The sequence below is a fragment of the Nannobrachium achirus genome (assembly GCF_963921795.1).
Source record: "Nannobrachium achirus genome assembly, chromosome: 4".
NCBI lineage: Eukaryota > Metazoa > Chordata > Actinopteri > Myctophiformes > Myctophidae > Nannobrachium > Nannobrachium achirus.
In genome coordinates, this window is record NC_137813.1 from 55,502,182 (window position 1) to 55,529,099 (window position 26,918).

At 42.5% G+C, this 26,918-nt stretch overlaps 2 protein-coding genes across 2 annotated transcripts in view; one reads left to right on the forward strand and one right to left on the reverse strand.

Moving 5' to 3' along the window:
- The window catches only part of LOC308284040 (histone H1-like), a gene marked incomplete at both ends in the record, with an annotated part of 409,737 nt that overhangs the window by 300,312 nt on the left and 82,507 nt on the right, over nt 1-26,918 (reverse strand). The gene's annotated exons all lie outside the window — the stretch shown is intronic.
- On the forward strand, nt 1,624-23,915 carry LOC308284155 (3',5'-cyclic-AMP phosphodiesterase 4D-like; the record flags this gene model as incomplete). Its single annotated transcript, XM_080724705.1, has 11 exons — nt 1,624-1,651; nt 5,056-5,168; nt 5,570-5,657; nt 6,264-6,436; nt 8,635-8,733; nt 11,487-11,651; nt 12,415-12,514; nt 19,812-19,966; nt 20,485-20,607; nt 22,796-22,978; nt 23,457-23,915. 11 exons carry the CDS (start codon nt 1,624-1,626, stop codon nt 23,913-23,915), a joined length of 1,686 nt encoding a protein of 561 aa, XP_080580831.1.

The window sequence follows — 26,918 nt, forward strand, 5'->3', positions numbered from 1 at the left end:
TGTGTGTGTGTATGTAGCCTGAACTTCCTAAACTTCGGCACGCCACTAGTCCCACAGTTTTGCCACCACACACTCGCGCCATATGTCAAATCGACCGGCTTACTCGGGAATCGTGGGCTATTACTTTTCTAAGAGAAAGGTTCTATAGTTTAATTGATATTAATTTATTAGTGAATTAATTTTCCCCATTGACTTATAATGGGAATTGCAAAAACTCACATTCAATTATTTGTCTCTCGCAAACCATAGGGGCTAGAGTTTCAAGACTTGGAGAGGAGGTTCATAATGATTTCAAGGATTAAATAAAAAATAATTGTGTCATTTGGCCGCATGGTGGCGCCATAACACCCCACTTTACGTTTTGGCCTGTAACTCTTGAACCGTAGGTCGGAAAATTAAAAATATTTTTTCCCTGGATTCCTTGGGTCATGACGCATCTCCCCATATAGGCCACGCCCATTTGCGCCATGATAGATTTTCCGCCATCTTGAATTTTCTCCAAAACACACTTTTTGCTCCTTTTCCTACATATTTTCTTCAAATGTCACAAAAATCGGTACACATGATCCACCCACACACACACACACACACACACACACACACACACACACACACACACACACACACACACACACACACACAGCTCCACTTCACACGGGTGTGATTTTTTGATATCGAATCATGTTCATGAAAATGTGAAAGTGTGTCTCTTACCAGGTGATTAAATTAGTCAGATAACCATGGCATTGATCCGACCAGTCCTATAAGGACAATAATTAATCCCGATGCTACTGCAGATAGTTTTTTGCCCATTTGCAGTAAGGAATCAATGTAATTAAGTGGTTTATAATCAGACTCAGATTATCCCCCGTGCATGCGTCAAAGTTGCACAATATAGCACCCTGTCTATGCTACAAAACATGTTTACATTATGTCTTTAACCTGGTAGAGACACAATTACAATATATGATCAATTAAACTTACTATAATATAAAAAAACAGCGGTCGTTAAGTCGTCAATGATGTTTATAGAACACGTCGTAGTGAGTAGGATAGAGACCTGATCTTTGAATGGCAGGATCGACGCCAGTTTAAAAGTATTTTCTGCAGGTTTGAAACTAGGATAGGATTGTGTTGCGTCGTGTCAGTGTGTAAATCCTTGCATGATAACAAGCTGTTAATGGCTGTAGACAACTGGAATTCATTTAATGTGCTCTATAACCATCATTGAATAATTGTGCTTTTCGTTTTTTGATATGATAGGTTTAATTTATCATGTAGAAAATGTAACAGTGTCTAATACCAGACGGATAGTCTAGATAACCCATGGTCTTTGATGATGCGACCAGTCCTTAATAATATCAGACAATATTTAATCCCAATGCTGTTTAATTTTAAATGCATCATTTTTTGTCCATTGGCAACCAAGGAATCAATGTAAGACATTGCAATTAATTAAAACATCGCTATACTATTAAAAAATCGGATTTGAAAAACACGGAAAACCCAATTCTACTAATGGGGGTTGTTAAATATTTCCCCCACGCTTGACTCCGCCCCCAGCTATGACGCGCTAATGACAAAGCTCTGTGTTGGTGTATCCACGCCAAGAGGGTGACCATCATGCCCAAAGACATCCAGCTGGTCCGTCGTATCCGTGGAGAACGAGCTTAAACTACGTTGTCACTGTCTGGACCCCAAAACGGCTCTTTTAAGAGCCAACCATCCATTTTATATAAAGAGATGCTTCCACCACTATGTTATGCGCTTACAAGTTGACATCCACATATTGACAAAACTTTAAGAACCCCACAGCACCAACCTAACATTAACACGTAGGCCTACTGCACGTTTGCATGATAAAAAACAAAGCTTCGTCTATTTTCTCGGGTGAATTTGCTACTTTTCTGTTTATGGAAATGACCCAAAACTAATGGTACATGCATACCTGAGACTTAAGGACAGACATCCGTCTGTGAACTAGGTGCAGTCATTTTATACATTCGCCTGTCCAGTACGTCTAGGGGTTTCTCTCTTTGTTATGTTACACCTGTATTATAGGACAATTAACCCTAATTTAATTAAAGGCTATAATAGAACAATGAAAAACATGTTTTAGCCTCAAGTAGCATTCAGAGAGGGTTGAATAATTTCGAGCACAACGGTAGACCTGGAAAGCATCTGACTATATAAGCAGGAGAGGTGGTGTTCAAACAAATAGTCACTGAACTGAAGAGACGAAGAACTTTGGACATAGGCTACTAAAGCCGTGGCACATTTTGACATTATAATTTGTCTTTTGTATTGACCTTATATTTCTATTTTTCTATATTATGTTTTTTTTGTATCTAAAGGCCTTTTTCGGGGGCTTGAGGTGGAGAAAAAAAGGAGGGATTTAAAAAGAAAAAAGTAATTCAACAAATGGCAAATATACAAGCTCATAGCTTAAATACAAACTCTTATAACTCAAATCTTTGCCTCTGGGGGATTAAAAAAATAGAACACATTTTGTAGAATCGTCCTTAGTCCAATGAAATACAATAAGAGGCAGTGGTTCTCAAACTCTCATATTAAAGAGCCCCAAATTGATATGTATTTGGCCACAGACCCTGAAAACCTTTTGTGCCAGAGACCCCAGACGAGGAGAGAAGAGTTGTGTAAAAACAATTCAAACGTATTCAGAATTTTCCAAACAGTTGGTAGTGCTGTCGCCTCACAGCTAGAAGATCCTGGGTTTGATTCCCGCTGGGGGCGTGTTTTCTCCTCCACATCATCAGTGCTAAGTGGGGTTGGCAAAAGGGCCTTTCTATGTGGAGTTTGCATGTTCTCCCCGTGTCACCTAAGGTAAAAATGTAAAAAAAAAGGAGTAATCCTGGTCTCTATACTGCATCCCCCTGGCCAGCCTGATGGAGGGGAAAGGAACTGTCCTTTCACTCGCTACGTCCAACCGGAGAAACTCCCCCTGTCAGGTGAAAAGAAGCAGTTTCTCATGCATAGAAGGAAGCATGAGCTCAGTCTGTTGCTCTCCCCAGGTTGGCTGAGGGAGCGTAGCGCCCAGGATTACATTAGACAATTGGCACTGGGTGAAAGATGGGTTGCAAAATAGTGGGATAAAAATAAAAAATAAAAACTTGTTTTCAAAGTGTAAAAGAAAAGAAAAGCAGATATACAAGCTCACAGCACAATATGAATTGACACACTGTGGGCTTGTAGATCTACTATTTTTAATAGACAACACACTGTTACAAAAGGATGAAGTGGTTAAAATGACTGTGATGCTGTTCAAAACACATTGCTTCACTCCTTGTTTCGAGCTTGCAGATCTGCTATTTAATCTAATATTTTTATTTTAAAATCTAATATTGTTTTATACGTGGTCAATTCAATCAAGTTACCTAATTTTCACAAATTACATCCTGCACATAATTCTACATTCATTACAATCCTGAACTTTGACTGGGTTGGGAGTCGGGATAATAGGTGGGTTATTGCTTGAGTCTAATGATCATTATAACTGACGATCATAATAACTGACAACCCTGACAATCAAAATATGTCAGAATTTTTGATGGGGTGTCATTCAAATTCATGTTGACACGGCACAGTGACTATCTAGAAAATAAAAACATGGCACTTCATTTCAAAAAGGTTGCTGACCCCTGGTATACATAGTTCCGATTTATATAGTGCTTTTCATTATGCTGGCTGTGTCAATTTACTCAGCAATCTATTGGATACCTATAGGCATACAGAGCCAAAGGGAAGATTGGGATGATAGCATCATTATTTTGACATCTTCTAAAAAAGTAGGCTAGAAGATGTCAAATTGTCTCCCTTTTAATTGTATGGCTTATTATTTAAATTGGATTAGTTTGGATTTCTATAATAAATAAACAATATAGGAAACAAGAAATAAAGGAAGGTGTGTGATTGTTTGGTTGCTTTATTAGAATTAGTAGGAAAAGCATATGGCAGTACAGTTTAGATACTCTACTAATAGGATTTAAACCCAAGAAAGCACAATGATATTGTTCTTTTAGGTATCAGTATGGCCTATGTACAGTCATTTAACTCAATGCTGTCACAATAGTATGTATGGTGTTTATTTTCGTCTGCTGTGCCTGTGCTCCTACATTGTTTTGTGAATGGCACCATTGGAAACGTGGAGCTTGCTCTTAACTGACCGTCCTTGAATAAATATAAATCATAAATGTAAGTGTGAAATGAACTATAACGTGTCAGGTTTCTTATGATTATTAACAAAACAAGAGCTTAGCAGAGTCGGATAAATGACCAGTGTCCTCTCTCATAAGTGTTCATGCCACAGGGCAGGCCAACATCAGTGCTGTGTTTGCCGACACTGGAAAGTTTCAGTTTTAAAACAAAAAGCTTTGCCACAGACGACCTGTTTTACTTTTATTTCAAAGCCAGCCATCAAATCTTGCTCTGCGGCAAATATGAAACTGGTTGTTCTATATTAAAAGTATTTTAAAAGCCAAATGACGGGGAAAAGATGGCAAACTACTCTCCTTGTAGTGGTGTATATGTGAGCTTTTTAACGTCTCCAAACAAAACACAGGAGCACTCGGCACTCCACATGATTTGATTATGAAGTGAAACGTGTCTGCTATGTGCTCCATTGTGATTATAGCATTACAACTTAACCCTAGTGTCCCTATTCTGGGTATTTGGTGAAAATAGACCTACAAGCTTGGCTATTTTCTGCAAATACCGGTATATGTGGTGTGCAGAGGGGAAAGGGCGGGCCTAGTATAGACCCCTTGGGGACTTGGGACACTGACTTAACCTCTGTACACGTATACTTATAGTGACACCAAATAGCGACATGTAAGTTTAATAACATTTAAGTGGTTACGTTTTAGATTATGTGACTTGGAGAACAAAGAAAGTGTTTTAATTGCCAAAACGTCACAGAGTTCCATGGAAAGGGTAAACAAATCAACACGTCGGGTTCGCACCCAATCTGCTCTGGCTGCAGAACTCTGATTGCTTCTCTGCGTCCCTCTCTCTCTCTCCCTGTGCTCTGTGTTTCAGAGGGGTCCCAGCAGAAGCTGGCCCTAGAGACGCTGGAGGAGCTGGACTGGTGTCTGGACCAGCTGGAGACTCTACAGACCAGGCACTCTGTCAGTGAGATGGCCTCCAATAAGGTACCGTTGTCATTTTACACCTTTCAGTCCAGCTCCCATTCCTAAACTGCATACTGCATATCCAGTAGAAGAGTAGGAGGATGTAACTTAAATACCAAGATGGGGGCATGTAGAACTGTCAACAAGATCACAACAAGCTTGCAACGCACCACGTTGCGACGTGTTATGAGCTTGTCGATTTTCAGCATTTTAAAGTTTTCCCCAGAATATGGATGCTGGGGATTAAGTGGTTCGTACCTTGCTGCAAATAGGATTTAAGTCACCCTTGCTAGCGCCCAAAACAAGGCTTAAATATCTGTGCTGCTCCAGTGTCCTCTTTCTTCGGACCTGCCTTGTCCTGTCTGAGGCACGGTGGTATTCCTCTTAACGAATAGGACTTGTCTTTGTGTTTGTCTGTGCAGTTCAAGAGGATGCTGAACAGGGAACTGTCTCACCTTTCAGGTCGCTCAGGGATGCAGGTCTCCGAGTTCATATCCAACACATTCTTAGGTAAAAAATAAATGCATAAAAAGACCTTACAGCTTTCTGCCCGACAGTTTATTTCAACAGAGGATTACCCCTCTCTCTCCTCTAGGGCATTCACGAATAGTGATTTTTAGTATTCTAATTATTCAACCTCAAAGTATTCGAATAGTCAAATATTCTACATCTCTGGCCAAACTGTCAAATATTAAGTAAGCAAGAGGCAAACATTGTGAAAATAGCCGATCTACATGCTCATAGATCTGCTATTTTCACAATATTTATCTGTGGAACCGAGTCACATTAATACCTACAATTCCAAGTGCTTGTCAGGGTGGGGGTCCCCAGTTCAAATATGTTTCTTTTGGGGGTCACAGAGCATTAACAAATTCATCCACCAGGGGCATTGACAACTCATTCTTATGACTTCCTATCTAGCCAAGCTTTATAAACTATATATTTTTTAAAGAGAAAACAATACAAAAATAAAAATAAGCGAATATTCGACTTCGGTGAACAACGTCGACTAGTGACTTTGATATTCGAATATTTGGTGAATGCCCTACTCTCCTCTGTATCTTTGGCGTCCCCACTCTCTCTCTCTCTCTCTCTGTCGTTCCCATCGCTCCCCAGACAGGCAGCAGGATGTGGAGATGCCCGGTCTCCTCTTGGAGGAGGAGGAGAGGAGGAACAGGCGTATGTGTGAGATCAGTGGCGTCATGAAGTCCTGCCACAGCGCCGACCTCACCGACCCCAACATCCTCCGCTTCGGGGTCAAGGCCCACACGGAGGACGCTCTCGCCAAGGTGAAGCCTACCGTTGCTCTTTCCCCTTGAACTAAGGCCTATATAGTTTGGATATAATTAGGGCTGTCACAATTATTACATAATCGTCTAATCGCTATTATTTGACATGATCACGATTATTTTTCATAATCGTCATAATCGTTTCCATGTTGAAATGTTTCATAAATGTAAAAAATAAAAGTCAAAAATAGTGGAAATAGCAGATCTACAAGCTCTGATATTTCCACTATCAATGTTCTTTTTTAAGAATAAAGTTGTCAAATATGTCTGTAATTTCTTTGTATATTTAGGTCATGTGTCATATGTACAATGTGCAGCTTCAAAGCCTAAAAGCCAAACAGAAATGTAATTGTCAACGACAAAAACGCAATTAAATCGTTGATCGCAATTATTTGAGTGACATTTAATCGTCATGTAAAATGTCATAATCGTGACAGCCCTAGATATAATATGTATCAAAGACAATCAAAAATGTCCAAGCATGTAGTTCAGGACTATGGTACTTGTCCGACTTTATTCTTTCCACCCATGTCAGATAAACTTAATTTTGCCCTTTTCACTTGGGCCAGAGGTCAAATCGACCGGCTTCAGCAGGACATGCAGGGGTACATGCTAATTAAACTATACTAATACGTTATATATTTAATTTATATACATTTATTTGTGACTTAATTTTCTCCATTGTCTTGAATGGGAAAAGAAAAAGATTAACTTTCCCCAAATATGGAGATGACTGACGTCTGACATCATAGATGTCTGACGTCATAGACCACATGAGATTGATACAGTTTGTCCATATTTGGGCTTAATATTAATGACGTCAGGGATCTCCATATTTGGGCATAAAAGGGACAAGGGCTTTAGCCCTCCCTAGCCCCCCTAAGCCCCCTCCCCTCCCCACAAACACAATTTTGATGAAAAATATTTATGGATAAATAAATGAAATATATATGAACATGTGAAAGACAACTGACTGACTTCTATGACAGTTAGTTCTGCATGTCACTATGCTGGAAAGCATCTTCGGTCTCACAAAAACCCTATCCGATCACCTACAGTCCACAGATTTGGAGCTGGCATTTGCCAATGATCTGGTCTGTTCTCTTATCAATACCCTATGCGAGAGAATCACAGTTGTCGTATTAGTATTATTCATTATGTTTTATTGCCAAAATTCATTAGCCCCCGCTCTAAAAAAGCCAGTCCCTCCATAGCCCCCCAGTCACAATTCTCAGGAGCCGTCGCTGTCATTGGGGTATTTGGAGAAAAGTATTCCATATCGCCCTGCCCAGCCTTGACCAAAAACAAACCCTTTATTAGGTTGTAACAGTACAGTCTGCCATTAACTGGTATTACTACTGCAATGCCAAATAGTGCCACAAGGTGGTGCAGGTGGTGCTTCCCTTTGTTGCCAGACCCAGGGGGTCGGCCTACATAAGGCTTTGTCGGTCTGTCGGTCTGTCGGTCTGTCGGTCCCTCTTTTCCTCAGTGTGCCTGTGTTTGCCTCTGACTGCTCATCTGCCCCTCCCTTCCCTTGCTCGGCTGATTGCCTTGAGTGCCGTCACCTGTACGGGACCAGCTGAGTTGAGTTGGCTGACGAGCTGCTGAGACTATAAATTCCTGTGTGTTCATGTGTTAGTTCAGTGCTGCAAAACATTTGCCCCACAGCCATACTAGTGAAAACAGCCCATCTACAAGCTCACAAACATTTCCAGCTGCTCAGCCTATAAAATCCTGTGTGTTCATGTGTTAGTTCAGTGCCATACTAGTGAAAACAGCCGATCTACAAGCTCACTACGCTTTGTTGCTGAGACTATAAAATCCTGTGTGTTCATGTGTTAGTTCAGTGCCATACTAGTTTTCATTGCGGGTCTGGCACAACCAGGTGACCTGGTCTAGTTTTCTTGTGACCAACTAGACTAGAGTTTTAGACATGGTGCTGCTGCTATCTCTCCACCTACACTCACCCATGTTATCATGTTCTACATACTGCCAAGTGCCAATAAAGGGATTCTGAGTTTAAAGCCATTTCTACAGTGCAGTGTTCAACAAAAACATAACCCCACACTAGCTGTTGAACAGAACACAAAGCTTGAGTTCACATCTTCATATGATGCCGAAAAGGACATTGAATAATGGCCATGTGTTCAGCACAAATGTGGGTCTAACAAGTGAATGTGGGGCCCATGTCATTTCAGGAGTTGGAGGACATCAACAGATGGGGCCTTAATATTTTCAGAGTGACTGAGTTTTCAGGAGACCGGCCCTTGACAGTCATGATGTACGCAGTGTTTCAGGTAAAAACGTGAGCACATCACACAGACACATGTGTATGATGAACTTACATGAATGTCAACGTTAGTACAGTGCAGGGGCGTCAATTGGGTATGGCAGGGGTATGCAGCTGCCATGGGGGTCGGTCCAGGGGGGAAAATAAAAGTTACTTTTAAATATAAATCCATGAATGTCTCTTTGTCTATCTGTGCTGGTTATGTTGTTAAATTACAGTAAAATAACTACAAATGTAAAATTTAACAAAATGGTCACTTAAACAAGGTAGTATGATTATATTCTCCAGACTTGTAGGCTATTCTTCCCAGCTTGACAAAATGGTATATTCCCAGGTTCCGCAGGTCAGCTGCACAGGTGCAATGCATTATTGTTAATTGTGGCACGTTTACTAACATGCCAAGTTTAGCTGCACTTGAACAACTGTTCCAGGCTGCCATATCCAGCCCAAGAAACCGTAGAAACCTGTGTAAAAAACTGAAAAAAATAAAATAGAAAATCAGACATTGTGAAAATAGCCGATCTACATGCAGTCACAACACCTCGCGCTGCGAGGCTTTGTGAGCATGTAGATCTGCTATTTTCACAATAGAACCGTGTTATACAAAATGTAATGCCTCTTTTCCATGAGGACTCCCATCTTTGCCATACCCTAGCTTTTGCTGAACTGACGCCACTGGTACAGTGTATGTGTTTAGGTCCACATCAATCAACACTTGAGCGGAACAGCTGCCTTGGTGTCGGTGTTGCCAAGCCTGCTTATTATAAGCGACTTTGAGCTTGCTTTCCTAAAGTTTTTGAGCGGTGGTCACACCGTCTCCTATACGTGGCCGTGTGTGTGGGTATCCGTCCGGCCGTCCGGCCGTCCGGCCGTCCGGCCGTGTATGTAGCCTCAAGCCTGCAGTACCTTTTCTGACCACACATGTTAAGGGAGGGGCGCTGTTGTTCTCTCTCACACACACACACACACACACACACACACACACACACACACACACACACACACACACACACACACACACACACACACAGGGGGGAAGGGTGGGTCAGCATGTGTGGTCAAGTATTATTATTATTATATTAACAAACTGAATGTTTTAGGGTCAAATAAATTAGAGTGTGTGAAGAAACTACAGCATTGTAAAGCACACTAACCCCGCTGCACCCACCCAGTAGTGCTGTTGCACAGCCTCCACGACCACCACTCAGTTCACACGGGTGTGATTTTTTTATAAACCAGTGGTTCTCAAACATTTTCATGTCAAGGACCCGCCATCTACAAGTATTTTGTGAGCCCTGTGCCAGATTCGTGTTGTTAAAATGTTTAAAATAGCTGATCTACAAGGTGATCAGCTGATCCGCGACACGTCGTGAGCTTGTAGCTTGTAGATTGTCTATTTTCAAAATGTGGCACGAAGTCGCTTCTGTTGTGCTTGTTTTTTTTCTCTCGTAAATTTGGTCAACACTGCTTAGTGTCCGTGGCTTCATAATGTCTCTCTCAGGTCATTGTTGACCTGGCATCCTACAGTATAGCGTGTATAGTTTCAAAGTACAGATTTTAGATTTTTTTTTTTTTTTTGTTATTCTACTGTTTTGTTTTGGATTGATGATAGGTTCTTGTTTTACCTACGATCCTAGATTACCATCGATTGATTGATATACTACTTTATTAAGCCATTTAGGCCTGAACACAAGTCTGTGTCACTTTAGATTTGAACCATTTTAACCATTGTTTTATGCTTTAACTATTAAAGAATAGCAGATATACAAGCTGCGAGCTTGTAGACCTGCTATTTTTGAAAAATCGTGAACATTTGTGCATTTGACCAGATGCTATACAGGGGTTGACACTAAGGTCTCAGAGGCACTTGCCCATCGGGCAAGTATAGGTCATGTTCTACTTGCCCAAAGGTTATGCCCACTTGCTCGAAAAGTAAATTGTCCATTATAAAATGATAGGTAAGATTTTAATTACCGCTCAATTTAACACTTATTTCTTTACTTTCTGGGGCTGTGCAATACAAATGTCATACTGTACCTCAGTACTTACAAATCCAAATACCTACATAGCTATGATTGATTATATGTCTATGGTTTCACACTTATTATTTTATATTTTTAAGTGTAGCAACAGTAAAAACAGCACATTATAGGTAAATAGTGCTCTTATTTTACCTTCCGCATACCAGAAGACAGAGCACGCTGGCCACGTTCAGGTGTTTAGACAGATATCTCTTGTTGTGTTTATAGTTGTTGTGTTTATAGACGGTTGCGTCGGCCTCTCAAAAGAGCACTTGCCCTGTCGGGCAACCTGAAAGCAAACTTCACCTGCCCCCAGATTTTATTTACCTGCCGGGGGCAGGTGGGCAAGCCTTAGTGTCAATGCCTGCTATAAATGTCTTCTAAATCCTTCTAATTCAGTGGTTCTCAAACTTTTTCACGTCAAGGACCCCCAGAATGACATGCATTTGGCCGCCGACCCCTGATCTCAAAATGTGTTGTTCCAGGGACCCCCCAGAAGCAAATATTTGAATATTTGTTCGCTTTTAAAAAAAGATACATTCAAAGACAAAAGAAATCACGATCGATCAAAAATAGAAGATCTACAACCTCGCAGCACGGCACTTGGTGCCGCGCTGTGAGCTTGTATATCTGCTATTTTTCAATTGTTAAAGCATTCAATATTTCTAGGCATACATGGGATTATTAAGAGTGTCTGTTAATTATGTCTCCCTTCCCTTTATCTCCTCCTCTGGAGCAGGAGAGGGATTTGTTGAAGACGTTCAAGATCCCGTCAGACATGTTGATCACGTACCTGATGACCCTGGAGGACCACTACCACGCGGACATGGCCTACCACAGCAACGTGCACGCCGCCGACGTCCTCCAGTCCGCGCACGTGCTGCTCTCCTCGCCCGCTCTGGAGGTATTCAGCACATTTAGACCTGGAAAGCATCTGTATTATCTGGATTTGAACCACTTTTAACCATTATTGCGACTGAAGGTCGCTGTTTACTATGGGAAACGTCACAGCTTGTCCGCATCCGTGTAGACGTGTACACATTTTTTTACGGTCTATGGGTTTGCCGCTCTGACATCACACTCTGATGTCACTGTGATGTCAGGGGAACCACTCTACCAGAATGGGTTTGCCACTCTGACATCAGACTCTGGCTTCACTGTGACTACACTAACAGAATCCCTTTTATGCCCATATCTGGAGTTCCCTGATGTCATCAATATTAATTATGCCCAGTTGGAGAGATCCCTGTGATGCCAGGGGGAACAAATCCCTTTTATGCCCATATATGGAGATATGGAGATCCCTGTGATGCCAGGGGAACAAATCCCTTTTATGCCCATATATGGAGATCCCTGATGTCCACATCACTGTGTCGCCCTGAGGCGTCTGACTAGTTTTATACTTTAGCTATAAAGTGACATTGTAGATCTGCTATGTTTGAATAGCCAACCACCTGTATAAAAGGATAAAGTGTTTTAAATGGCTGTGATACTGTTCAAAACGTGTCGCTTCACCCCTTGTTTCGAGCTTGCAGATCTGCTACTTTTGATACATTTGTGTGACCCTGTAGTATGATCAAGTAGCGCTTTCATTTGATGAAAAAAAAAAAAGTTAGAATATGGAGATATCAACGATATGATAATCTTCATAGCGGCCTTCTTCTCAGGCTGTGTTCACAGACTTGGAGATATTAGCTGCTATCTTTGCCAGTGCCATTCATGACGTGGATCACCCAGGATTCAACAACCAGTTCCTCATCAACACCAGTGAGTGTTTCCCCACGTCCTCCATTTCAACATTGTAGTTGGATTCATATCAGTATAGAGCAGGGGTTCCCAAACTTTTTTGTCTCAGGGCACCTCATAAATATTTTTTTAATCCGAGGCACCCCTACATTATAGTTTTCACTCCCAGCACCTTATATTTATAGCATATTGTCAAGTTATTTTCGTACTGTCATGAGTGTATTAAAATTATGGTAGTCAAATCGTATAGAATTTTATCCTGAAATGACTCAGTCTGTGATCTGTAGAGATTAACAAGGAATTAGACCGTAACATGTGCCCTGTCTCCAGAGAGAGAAGCCAGATAACAAGGTCATAAAACCCCCACTCAAACAAACAGGGGGTCTTGCTCTCCCAGACCCAGGGAGGGAGGAGAGAAATAGCTGGGAAACTGTCATTTCATATTGACTGCATGTATGTATTACTAAGTAACCAAATGTATGTAACGTTGTATTGTCGCTGTAATACTTAAAATGCATCACTATGTTTCATAATCCAGTCAACCAAAGTTGGCCCGACCACACTGAAATAATAGCAGAAACAAAGAGCCCACCACAGGGGGTAGGTCCCCCAAAGATCAGTGATCACATTACAGACAAGGAGAGAGAAGTGTGCTATCAGCCCATTGGCCCAACAGAGCAACCATCATGTGTTCTCTGGAAAGGTCTTAGCCAGCAAACAGGAAGTGGTACCTCAGATTCACAAGACCACAGCCAAGGAAACACCTTCAAGCAGAGAGCCAGGGGGCCATTGGTGAGAATGAGAGATATACGAAATTACCTTATCTGATGTACTAAACTGTTGTGTGATGTGTGTATTAATTGCTGTTGTTATATGCTTGTTTTTATACAGGTTTATAACCTGTTGGTTTTCTGTAGTTGGGGAACTTTAATCAAATAGTGGACTTAGTGCTAGGGCTCCAGTGTAGGGGACAAACCACTGTAGGAAGCACAAAACTAAGTTGGCTTGTCAAAGTAAATTGCTTGTTTATGGGAACTATCGCGTTTGCTGTATGATCGTGTTTTAATAGTATGTTTATGTATGTATGTTATTGCAAATAAAATATAAAAGACACGTTGGTTATAATTTTCTAGCTATAGGAAAACTTCTGAGTTGTGCCTAAATACCCTGGCCTCGCTAAGCCTTTTCAATAGGCGAAATCAACGCTCACAAAAGTGCGTTGGTCTAAAAAATTGAACAGTTATAAACCAGGGCGGAGTATTAAAACAATTGCTGCAGCATTGCTGCTTTAAGGATCAAATAGATAAGTACAGCATAAAGTTGAAGTTATTAACCAGTGCAGAGTTTTAAAACGTAGCCAAAAGGAGTTGTAAAACGTAGCCTGTAAAGGGGAATCATTAATGCAGTCTGTAAGCAGACCTTTGGAGATCAAATCAGTGTTGTATCTAAAAAATAAGTGTTACGCCTAAGAGCTAACGGGAGACCATTGGAGGTCAGAACAGTGTTGTTTAAGCCATAGAAGTTGAGAGAGGGAATCTCGGGAAATAACTTATGGTCATTTAACTAAAGTTGGAGGCATAAAAGCCATGTTATAGGTGAAACCAAGACCAGCCAAAAAGGCACATGTGGAATCCTGCAAGCAGGCCACAGCTAGTAGTCCATTGTTCTCAACTTGCACCCAAGATCCCACAAAGGTAGGGGGAGGGTAAGTTTTATTGCACCCGCTGTCCACTAAAAAAGGAAGGGGGGCAGCCACCCAGTAAAGTAAACAAACCAGTGAAACACAGAACCACAGCAAAACCTTATCTCTAAAGGAAGCAGATAAAACAAACAGCCATGGAAGAGGTTAAGAGACTAAAAAGTGCCACTTTTTATCACTCGATGGAATGGTCTATTTCCAGAGAGAATTTCAATGACTTAAAAAGTGACTGCAGGCTCGCATCGCGAGACTTGTCCGTAGATGAATTGAAGACTGCAAAAGAAGCGATACAAAATTCTTTTTCCAAGCTCAAAGAGACGAACGAGAAATACATAAAGGCTATGGAGGAGGTTAACCCAAAAGAGTATTATATATTTGAATATGATATCAAAAGAGAGAAAAAAAATACCCAGGACGTTCAGGAAATTCAGGGATCCTATATGGAAAGGATTGATAGCATGCTAGGAATACTGGTATACCCAGATCCAGCAACAAAGAGCCCAGCCCGCAGAGCAGAGCCAAGTGAGAAAGAGCAGATCAAAGGCCTACCGAAGGCCAACTTGTGGGAGTGGGAGAAAGTCTATGAGGACGACAAACTTGATTGGTCGTTAGCTAGAAAGTACCTCCCCTATATGTTTGACATCACTGAACTAAAAACTATAGAAAAAGTATTGAATGATTCTTACTCAAAACTCACCGAGTCTGAAGGAAATTATGTAATTGCTTTAGAAAAAGCTGACTCCAGGGACCATTGTATTAACATAGGGGAACTTAAAAGTGACACTTTGGCCAGAAAGGAAAAACACAAATTATATATGGAGGAAATCAAAAAGGAACTGAGCCAAAAAGAGGCTAGGGTAGAAAGGAGGAAATTGTTGAGGGCCAGCAGAGCACAGACCAGCGGGGGGGAAGCAGAGAGCCTCCCTGACCAGCCATCCATATCAGCAAAACCAAGTGGGGGAGAGGTCGTAAACCCAGGATGTCCCACAGCACAGACCAGCGGGGGAGAAGCCAAGGGCCTCCCCGTCCAGCCTTCCACACCAGCCGCAGAGGACCCACCAGTCCTGGTGGGGGCCTTGATGCCAGCCGCAGTGGGCCCAGCAGGAAGCCCACCAGGGGACCGAGAGATTCGCCACCTAGACGAAGGCAGCCCAGGAGAGCCACTGTTCTTTTTAACCCCTACAGAGCAATCCACGCCAGCAGCGGCGGGCCCACCAGGAGGCCATGATATTCGATGCCTGGGGTCCAGAGTAGGAGCCCCAGAGGAACCAGTGTTTTTATTCCCTACAGGAAAGGAGGGAGCCGGTGAGCCGTTCACGCCAGAAGACGGGCCACCGGAGATCACAGGTGGAGAGGTGCACATCACCCCCAACCAACAAGCAGAGGTGTCAGAGAAGCTAACTGACATCCAGCAGGAGACTGCAGCTGCCGCAGACTGCAGCATCCCAGCCACACAGCCTGCCATGGCTGACACCACACAACAAGCCGAGGAGAGAGCTACGAGGCCGGCAGTCCACGCCTCACTCTCAATCACAGTCGAAGAAGCGAGGGCGACCACAGCGTCCATGTTCCAGACCGCAGAGCCTTTGGTCCTGACCGCGGAGCCACTCATCTGTGGCTCTGTCGGCACGCCAGAAGGAGAAGGAGATCTAGCTGAGGAGGCTGCCGAGCTTGCAACCTCCACCAACCAGCTCATTCACGTCACATTGACGAGAGGTGCCATTGGGAATAATCCAGCACCGGGAGACCAGCACACAGCCGCCACCGAGGGCGCCATCACAGAGACCGCAACAGGAGTTGACGAGGACACCACCGCTGCCGCAGCGACCAGAGGGCTCGTCACCAAGCAGCCTACCGACATCACATCAGAGAACGCCGCCACCCAAGAGGAGGCCAACCTGCACACAAACGCAACGTCCCACAACACCGTCGCAACGACCACAGCAGACGACACCAGAGAGGTCGTCGCCAACCAGCATGCCGTCATCAGAGACGCAGTCATCGTTGATGCGGTCAACGCATCAACTGTAACCCCCGCTAAGGCAAGGCGGGCGGGGACAGCCGTCGCCGCACACATCATGCCAAATGCATTGAGCCCCTGCTCAGGGGCAGTTGCCACTCGCTGCCACACCGCGCCACTCACTACAGCTGTCACTAGCTGTCACACTAAGGCTAAAGGGGGTTCCCTCACAGCCACACTCACCACAGCTGTCAAAACCGTCACTGGCATGCTCTCACGCCATCCAGTGGCAACCACAGTGAAGCAGGTTGACAGTGAGATTTTGTTCTGGGAAGACTTGTCACTTGAAGACCAGAAGTACATTATGGACTACTTTGAAGACGTACACCGCGCACTCACCGAACCGTTGTTCACCACTGTCACACGTACAGTAAAGATGAGTTATGCGAAACTGCACACACACACAAAGGCTGCACGGGCCAAAATCAAGTGGAAAGAAAGGTAGTTTGATTTCCCACAAAAGAAAGGGAAAGTAGTGACGAGTAGCCAACGACAACCAAAGACATTCGAAATCATTTCTGTGTTAACAGTATTCAATGTAAAGTAATTGTTTACCATGAGTTGTCCAGGAAGAAGAACGGTGAGAAATGCAAAAAATGAAATGTAAGGTTTTTGTTGTAATTGGAACGGAATTTAACCTTTGAAGTATTAGCTTGAAAATAATCAATACGACAATTTGTAGATCTGCTATTTTCCACAGGAATTTTGAGAAATTGACTAAAACCCACCAAGGGAATTGCTTTAAGAAATTTGTAATAAGAAATTATTTGTAACATTCATCAGTAGAGTCAAGCTTAACCAAACTAAGAAAAGCAAGAAGTTATATAAACTAAGGTGAGGGGTGGGGTGTAAAAAAATAATAATATATATAACACTTCCTCTGCCTAATGTCTCTGTCACCAGAGGTCAATGAACCGAAACCATCCTCTGCTACCAAAAAACAACCCTTCCACTGCCTAATGTTTCCCTCTCCCTGTCTCCTGTCACCAGGAGACAGGAAGAGTGTTCACAACCATTTGAGAATCAAAGATTCAATTGGAGAATTTGTTTAATAAGAAAGGTAAACCTGTCTAATGGAATGAGAAATGTATAAATGAAAATGTAAAAGCAGACCAAGCAAAAGTTCAAAATTCAAATATCAATACGTTTGTCTAAAGAAAATCATAACTGTCGGTAAAATTTGGAACGGGAAAAAACAAATATTGCATTCCAAAAATTTGGGAAATTTATTAGACTGCGGTGAGGGGTGTCAAGTTATTTTCGTACTGTCATGAGTGTATTAAAATTATGGTAGTCAAATCGTATAGAATTTTATCCTGAAATGACTCAGTCTGTGATCTGTAGAGATTAACAAGGAATTAGACCGTAACATGTGCCCTGTCTCCAGAGAGAGAAGCCAGATAACAAGGTCATAAAACCCCCACTCAAACAAACAGGGGGTCTTGCTCTCCCAGACCCAGGGAGGGAGGAGAGAAATAGCTGGGAAACTGTCATTTCATATTGACTGCATGTATGTATTACTAAGTAACCAAATGTATGTAACGTTGTATTGTCGCTGTAATACTTAAAATGCATCACTATGTTTCATAATCCAGTCAACCAAAGTTGGCCCGACCACACTGAAATAATAGCAGAAACAAAGAGCCCACCACAGGGGGTAGGTCCCCCAAAGATCAGTGATCACATTACAGACAAGGAGAGAGAAGTGTGCTATCAGCCCATTGGCCCAACAGAGCAACCATCATGTGTTCTCTGGAAAGGTCTTAGCCAGCAAACAGGAAGTGGTACCTCAGATTCACAAGACCACAGCCAAGGAAACACCTTCAAGCAGAGAGCCAGGGGGCCATTGGTGAGAATGAGAGATATACGAAATTACCTTATCTGATGTACTAAACTGTTGTGTGATGTGTGTATTAATTGCTGTTGTTATATGCTTGTTTTTATACAGGTTTATAACCTGTTGGTTTTCTGTAGTTGGGGAACTTTAATCAAATAGTGGACTTAGTGCTAGGGCTCCAGTGTAGGGGACAAACCACTGTAGGAAGCACAAAACTAAGTTGGCTTGTCAAAGTAAATTGCTTGTTTATGGGAACTATCGCGTTTGCTGTATGATCGTGTTTTAATAGTATGTTTATGTATGTATGTTATTGCAAATAAAATATAAAAGACACGTTGGTTATAATTTTCTAGCTATAGGAAAACTTCTGAGTTGTGCCTAAATACCCTGGCCTCGCTAAGCCTTTTCAATAGGCGAAATCAACGCTCACAAAAGTGCGTTGGTCTAAAAAATTGAACACATATCATCGTTGTCGGGTGGAAACCGTTCGTTTTGTACAAAACTAGTGAAAACAGCAGATCTACAAGCACACAACGCCTTGCATCACGAGGCGTTGTGTGCTTGTAGATCGGCTGTTTTCACTAGTTTTGTGCGACAGAGGTTTCTGCCTGACAGTGACGATATTTATTATTGTGCGAGGAAAATGTTGAGATAATAGCCATTTTGGTTAGAACTGACTGAAAATAACTGTGTACTTCAAGTTTAAAATGATACTAAACATTTTTTCAAGTGTCCAAATAAATTCTGAATATTATCAAATGATCTTGCGGCACCCCTGCACTGCCGTCGCGGCACCCCAGGGTGCCCCGTCACCCACTTTGAAAACCCCTGGTATAGAGGACAGGGTATGTGTGCGTGCGTGAGTGCGTGTGCACGCGTGTTTGTGTGTGAGACAGGCACAATAGGTAAATGTGTCCTTTATCTGTCAATACAATATGTTTTTGTGATTTTAGTGCTGACAGATCCTCGATGTATATACAGCATATTGCAGGATCTGTCTTGAGAGGGAGTCAAATTTAATTAAGAGTTTGCGCTTAGTGTGAAGATATGAAATCATGTTTTAACCACGAATACGTTTATCCCCTACTTGTTTCCCCCTCTACACCAAATAGCTAAATATGTTTGCCTATTTTAAAACTGCAATAAATCAGTAAATAATTCAGATATTCTTGGTAAATAAACCACTATCTGGGCTCTTTTTTTAACCCTTGTATCTGACCAAGTGCTAGTGGACCTTCTTCTTTTAGAAAAAAACAAACAAACAAACAAACATATAATAAAGTAGACAGAAATGTATTTTATTAACACATAACTAGTTATAGGACACATTATGTTTTGTATTAATAAAGGAAATCTGCATTTTAACGATTAGCGGGAGGTTTCTACTTATACCTTTGCACTTATGTAAACCAGTACCAACATTAGGTTGGTTAATACAGAAAGATATACCATCCCAAATGGAGCCACTAGATATAGCACACACACACACACACACACACACACACACACACACACACACACACACACACACACGCATCCTTAATCCTACAAATGGTGGGCAGTAGATTTTCTCCCTATTTTGCTCTCTGTAAAAGGCCATTTTATTATGAACATCTAGTATGTTCACGTTCACTCTTCTATTGGAAACAATAGACTCCCAACCTGCTTCCGGTCTCCTAAAAAGGCGCCCACCTACTTCACACAGTTGCAGGAAGTAACCCGGAAATGGCTCGTCTTTCTTTTTCCTTTTGTCTTGGATTAGACTCTGAGCTGGCCCTCATGTACAACGACTGCTCGGTGCTGGAGAACCACCACCTGGCGGTGGGCTTCAAACTGCTGCAGGGAGACAACTGTGACATCTTCCAGAACCTGACCAAGAAACAGCGGCAGTCCATCAGGAAGATGGTCATAGACATTGTGAGTTGGGCTTGAGCTAAGAGCCAGAGGAGGGATTTCTCTGGACCTCGATGCAGTAAATGGGAGTCCCTCCCAGGAGGGGTTCCAGGGGGTCCCCAGCAAAACGTGTTACCGTAGCTATTTAGACATAGCAGATATACAAGCTCACTGTGCATCTGCTATTTAAGATTTCCTTTTTTAAATGAAAAGTGTTTGGAAAATGTTGAATAGCCTATATATATATATTTTTTTTTAATTTTTGACATAAATCTTCTCTTCTGGGGGGGTCCCTGGCACAAAACCTTTTCAGATGGGGGTCTGCGGCCAAATACATGTATCAATTTGGAGGTCCTCGACATGTCCACCTCATCGCTTTTCCTCTGCATGTAAACATTGGTAACTTTGTTACCACAGCTATATTTAAATACAAGCTCACAGCGCGTCACTTGAGTGTTTACACATACTTGAACGTGAGAAGCTATTCACACTCAACTGATCTATATTCATTAACGTGCGTCTGTGCACGCGTGCGTATTCAGGTTCTAGCTACGGACATGTCGAAGCACATGAACCTGCTGGCCGACTTGAAGACCATGGTGGAGGCCAAAAAAGTGACCAGCTCTGGGATGTTACTGCTGAACAACTACTCAGACAGGATACAGGTATGTTACTGCTGCAGCTACTCCTTGTATATCCAAAACCGTTCGTTTTGTATGTATCATTTTGTAAAATGATTCAAACTAGTGAAAATAGCTGATCTACAAGCTAGTGAAAATAGCTGATCTACAAGCATACAACGCCTCGCGGTGCGAGGCGTTGTGTGCTTGTAGATCAGCTATTTGTCTTGTATGAAGCGTGGGGCTTTACTTTACGAAAGAATGTACACATTTGAAACTTATGAGATATGAGGTTTCTGCCCGACAGTTACGATATTGGGTTATTGATGTTACTACTGCTGAACAACTACTCGGACAGCATAGGTAGCTTCTGAATCATAAAGTCTGCACACTGGATGGATCATCAGGACATCAGGACCAGAAGTCCCGATTAAGATCTATTAAAGTGACCCCTGACTAATACGACAAATATGCCTTAATACATTATAATTGTCCTCTATAACTACAATGTAAAATTAAAAACACCTCAATTATTTTATTTATTCTAGAAATAGCTAATCTTTCACTCAATAGGGGAAATGCCCGTCGCAAGTTGATGTCATAAATGTCAAGTGTGATCTATCCCTATGGAATTTATGACATGCATGTGAAAATAAAAACAAACTTAATACTTCCTATTAATATGAGCATCAAATCAATATTTCAAATGTGTTTTGTTTTTTTGCACATGCATGCCATAAAAATGACACATGACATTTATGACATCATCAACTTGCGACAGGCATTTCCCCTACTGAGTGAAAGATTAGCTATTTCTAGAAGAAATAAAATATTGAAGGTGTTTTTAATTTTACATTGTTGCGACCGTCAGGTCGCCGTCAGGTCGCAGTTACTACCAAAACCTCGACAGGCTGTCTGTCAGTCTGTCCGTCAGTCAGTCTGTCAGTCTGTCAGTCTGTCAGTCTGCCCGTCACGTCACACTTTTGCCCTGCTCATATCTCCGCAACCGTTGCCCCGATCCATGCCAAATTTTGCACACATACTCCTTGCCTGCCAAACTACAACCTCCACCCATCACTTCTCACATGCCTCTCTTCTAGCACCACCAGGAGGCCGATTCTTGAAAAACACATTTTTGGACACTGCTCCTACAATTTTTGCCCTAAAATCACGCAAATCGGTACACAGTATGTCTACACTCAGTTCATCAACATAGATATGTCCCATTTAGCGCCACCTTCAGGACGATTTTTTAAAACACATTTTTGGACACTACTCCTACACATTTCACCCTAAAATCACGCAAATCGGTACACACTTGCTCTACACTGATGTCATCAACATGGATCTGTCCCATTTAGCGCCACCTTCAGGCCGATTTTTTAAAACACATTTTTGGACACTACTCCTACAGATTTTGCCCTAAAATCACGCAAATCGCTACACAGCATGTCTACACTCATGTCATCAAAATGGATCTGTCCCATATAGCGCCACCATCTGGCCAGTTTTCAAACACATTTTTGGACACTGCTCCTACAGATTTTGCCCTAAAATCACACAAATCGGTACACAGTATGTCTACACTCATCTCATCAACATGGATATGTCCCATTTAGCGCCACCTTCAGGACTATTTTTTAAAACATATTTTTGGACACTCACGCTGTGACCTGACGGTCGCTTAGCTCCCGATTAGGGAGTCTTACTGGTAGTTATAGAGGACAATTATAATGTATTAAGACATATTTGTCGTATTAGTCAGGGATCACTTTAAGATTGAAATGTTGAGCAGCAATAAACTTACAGAACTTACTATCCATCCAGTGCAGACTCTATACAGTAAGTCCTTCATGATGATTCTGCTTGTCTAGCGCCTGGGCCACGGATGTGCGTGCACTACTTTCTTCATTCAGCTTCTGAATCAGAGCCTAGTTGATTCTTTAATCTTCGGTTGTGCCTTTAGATCGGTGGTTCCCAAACTTTTCAGCTCAAGACCCAAAAGAGAAATTTGTCTTCCCGGGACCAAAACTAATGACTTATTCATTTTAATTTATTTGCTTTTTTTAATGGAATATATTTTACAAGAGCTTGTTGATCTGCTATTTTCACTACTTAATTATCATTTATTAGCATTCTTTAATGGAAATTATTTTAAAATAATTATTATTAGCGCATGAAGGTTGTTTGTATTATTTGACATACCGTACCTGGGTCCCTATGTTCCCCTCAGGTTCTCCAGAACACTGTGCACTGTGCTGACCTGAGCAACCCCACCAAGCCACTGCAGCTGTACCGCCAGTGGACCGACCGCATCACGGAGGAGTTATTCAGCCAGGGAGACCGAGAGCGGGACATGGGCATCGAGATCAGCCCCATGTGTGACAAATACAACGCGTCTGTGGAAAAGAACCAGGTGAAGCTCTCACTCTGACCCATATACTACTGTTTCCCAAACAGTGGGACGGGTACCCATGTTTGGGTTGCGGACAAAATAATAATATATATATTTTTAAAGGTTTTTATTTAAACCTGTGATTTAAATAGGATCAAGACCCAAAAGAGAAATCCAAAGTTTGCTCCGGACCAAAACTAATGAAAATAGCAGATCTACAAGCTTGAGCTTGCAGATCTTCTATTTTCTTCTTCTGATTATTTTTATTGTATTCGTGAAATTCTTTTTGAAACATCTTTGAATTTGTTTTCAACTCATGAAAAGGTGTTTTTTTGTGGAAATCTTTAGAACATCTTTTAAATTAATGATTCAATGACAAAAGAATAAAGAGATATTCACTCACGAGTCACGACCCACAATGATGGATCTGCGGCCCACAAATGGGTCCCGCTGTTTGGAAACGGGTGATTCTTTATCTATCCGCCTGTCCTCGCTGCAGGTGGGCTTCATCGACTACATCCTCCATCCTCTGTGGGAGACGTGGGCCGACCTGGTTCACCCTGATGCTCAGGACATCCTGGACGCCCTCAAGGACAACAGGGAGTGGTACCAGAGCAACACCCCCCACAGCCCCACAACCCCAGCAGATGCCCGCTACCTACCCCCGGGTGAAGGGGCGTTCCAGTTTGAGCTCAGCCCAAGAGAGGAGTTGGAGGAGGTGGACAGGGAGTTCGACATCGAGGAGACAGACGACACCACCAGCCGTGGCAAAACCGTGCCTGTGCAGGACTGCGAGTGGAGAGCGTTCTTCTCCTCCGACGAGGACTTTGAGGTAGAAGAAGTCGGCAAAGAGAGGGAAGGAGGAGGACATGTGGGACTTTGCAGAGATCCTAGCATGGCAGACTTGGCAGAGGATGAGCAGGAGGGCCAGGTGGAGCAGGAGGGCCAGGTGGTTTGATGACACTGGTTCTCAAAGTGGGTTTCGGGGGGCCTCAGGGTCCCAGCAAAATGAGGAACAGTTTAAACCATGGGTCTTTAACAGGGGGTCAGTGTTAATACAGGGGGGCCACCAAATCTTTGTGTGATAGGATCTTTTTTGCCACTTTCTACATGAACTACTTGAGAACTTAGAACAGGTACAGTTACAACTGATATCGGTATTTTCTATAGAGTCAGACCAATCTCTTTGCCAAACATAGACAATCTACAAGCTCACAACACGTCATGACGCGACACATTGTGAGATTTTTAATACAGTATGCTTATTGCTTACCCTGCCATTCCTGTAACAGAACACAATGTTGTATACTTAACTGTCAAATAAATTGTTTGTTTTCTATTTCACCCTTTCTTCAGTACAATCCTGCATCTTTTTCTTGTCTTTTCCTTGGAGGAGTTGCAAAAGGGAGTTTATTTTGTTATTAATTCAGTCTCTTCATTGACACAAGAAGAAGTCATACTATACAAATGAAGTCATGCAATACTTAAGTTGCAGTAATTGTTAACAGCACAGTTATCTGTTTTTGTATGTAATTCATGATTGGTGTTTGTTGCAATAAATACATGGATTGGAAGTGGTTGGATTCAATGTACGTAATTTGTTATCCCTATGTCACTAGAATAGCTCAAAACAAAATAGAATGAAGTTCGCTAGCTTAGAAGATGCAAGTGAGAACAAAATACTTAACCTTTTGGAATATAGACTCCATTTGTTTTGTTAGTCTGTTGCCACATGTGCTCTTCAGTGAGAGATTAGAGCAAGGTACAAACTTGGGGAAAAATCAATTATAGCATGATTCATTTCTCCTGGATTTGGTATCAAACTCCCAAAATTCACCAGAACACAGGAAATTATATCTACCATGTAAAAAAAAAAATCTGTGGGGGGGGGGGGGGGGGGGGTATTATTATGTTGTGTTTGTTGACATTGTATTTCACTGGTCCGTTGGTTGCAAGGCAGCAACATATGTGTGGTGGAGTCGTGGTGAGTTCTGACTTAGACTTTGTTGCAATACAGCTCAAGGTGCAGCTCACTCGTCATATTGCGTCGTTTCCAGAGAGTCTGACTTGAACGTTGTATGGACGTCCGTTGGTTGGTGTGTCCTCTAGTGGGCACACATAAATGTATAAAGACACGGGAGCCGATTCCTACAAATATGAGTTACTTGCCAGTGCTAAGATTTGATCCCATGGCCTTATAATAAGGAGCCAGGATCTGCGCTACCCAAACACACTGATTCAAGCATTCTGATGCAGTGTATCGATTAGACCACCACACCATCACTACCACACTTTGCAGATATGTCTCAGTACTGTTAAAGTGTTATTTTGTATATGTTAGCTGTCAATTAGTAAAGGTAAATTGAAATACTCCAGCACATTTACATTTCCTATTGTAAAAGGATAGCTGGACTGAGTTCTTTAAGAATTAATCCACCACCATTATCCATTACCTGTCAGGGAACGGGACAGATGTGGTTGCCTGATCCTCCAGTACCTTGATGGAATGAGACTTGAACCTGCAAATTGTCTGTAGCAAAGGCAACTGTTAAGCACAACACACCATTGCTCCAAGGCACCTTTGCACCCTCAGCAGGTGTCTTTTGCTTTTGATCTTTTATATTTTAGCCTTGGTATTTCCTGGCGTGCAAATTGACTGTCCGACCTGGGGGGCTTTTAAGCCGTGACATCATTTTGTAGGCAGAGGAGAACTCTGCCCCCAGAGCATGTTCTGTCCCTCGCTATTTTCCGAGACAAAAATAACGACTAAAGTATAATTCTAACACTTTCCTTTCAACAACAAAGAGAAGAAAAATGTGTAAATAGTAAAAAGATTCACGGAAACTGGGGGCAGAAATTCTCCTCTGCCTACAAAATGATGTCATACTTAACTCTTATACTGCTTTGAACGTTCCTGTTCGCCCCAATTCTTGAGGTCGAGTAGGGCCAATACGGCCGTTCGTTCGTTTGATGTTTTTTATGGATTATGATAAAAGACGTCCTTGCGCAACTTTTGAATGCATAATTGGTCGTGGTGTCGTTTTGAGGAAAGCCGGAAACCGTTCATAAAAAAAAAAAGTAAACAGACTGTCCTGGCTCCGCCTGCCCAGAGCGACTCTGCGCCTGCCTAGCTGCCAGGGCGTCAATTGGGTATGGCAGGGGTATGCAGCTGCCATACGTTGACAGGGGGAAATAATAAAAATGTACTTTTCATCGTGCCTGTTGCTAAGGTATGGCAACATGACTGGTGTCTTCACCAGACACCAGTCATGTTGCCATACCTTAGCTTGTTCTGAACTGACGCCACTGCTAGCTGCTAGCAGCCTCGAGGGACTATATTGTTTTATGCATCGGGCTGTTAGTAGAGAAAGAGAGAGAGAAACGTTGGTAAAAGCGATCATTTTGTCGGAAATCAGTTGTTTTATAGTATTAGTAGTATAGTAATTGTAGTAGGTAGTAGTATTTAGCAGTACTAGAATATTGAGATGTATTAGGCCAACTCAGCCTCAACTTGCTGGTATCATTCCGCCGAAGTGCGACCCTCCCCCCCTGGCCGGAGCAGCAGCCAGCAGCAGAGCAGATCCACGGATAGAAACAAACTTTGTTAGAATTAGGATTACAAACCTACCCGCGTTGGTGACTCAGGACCAGGCAGCGCCCACGAATGGTGGTGGTGGTCGTGATGATGATCATGATGATGATGATGATGATGAAGAAGAGAAAAAGATCACTGTAGCCGTTGGTATTGAAGATAAAAAGATTGAAGATGGTGCCAGTCGCGAAGAACCGGGGTCCAGAAGTGGATCAAGAGCCTCGTGATATTGTGGAAACCGATCCCGACGGAGCTCGACCCCCGTGTAGGATGGATCCCCCCGCCCGGGGGCTCACATCGCCGCAGCAGCAGAGACCCATGTACCGCCGCCACCGCCGCGAAGAGACAGACGAACTGGGCGATTTGGCC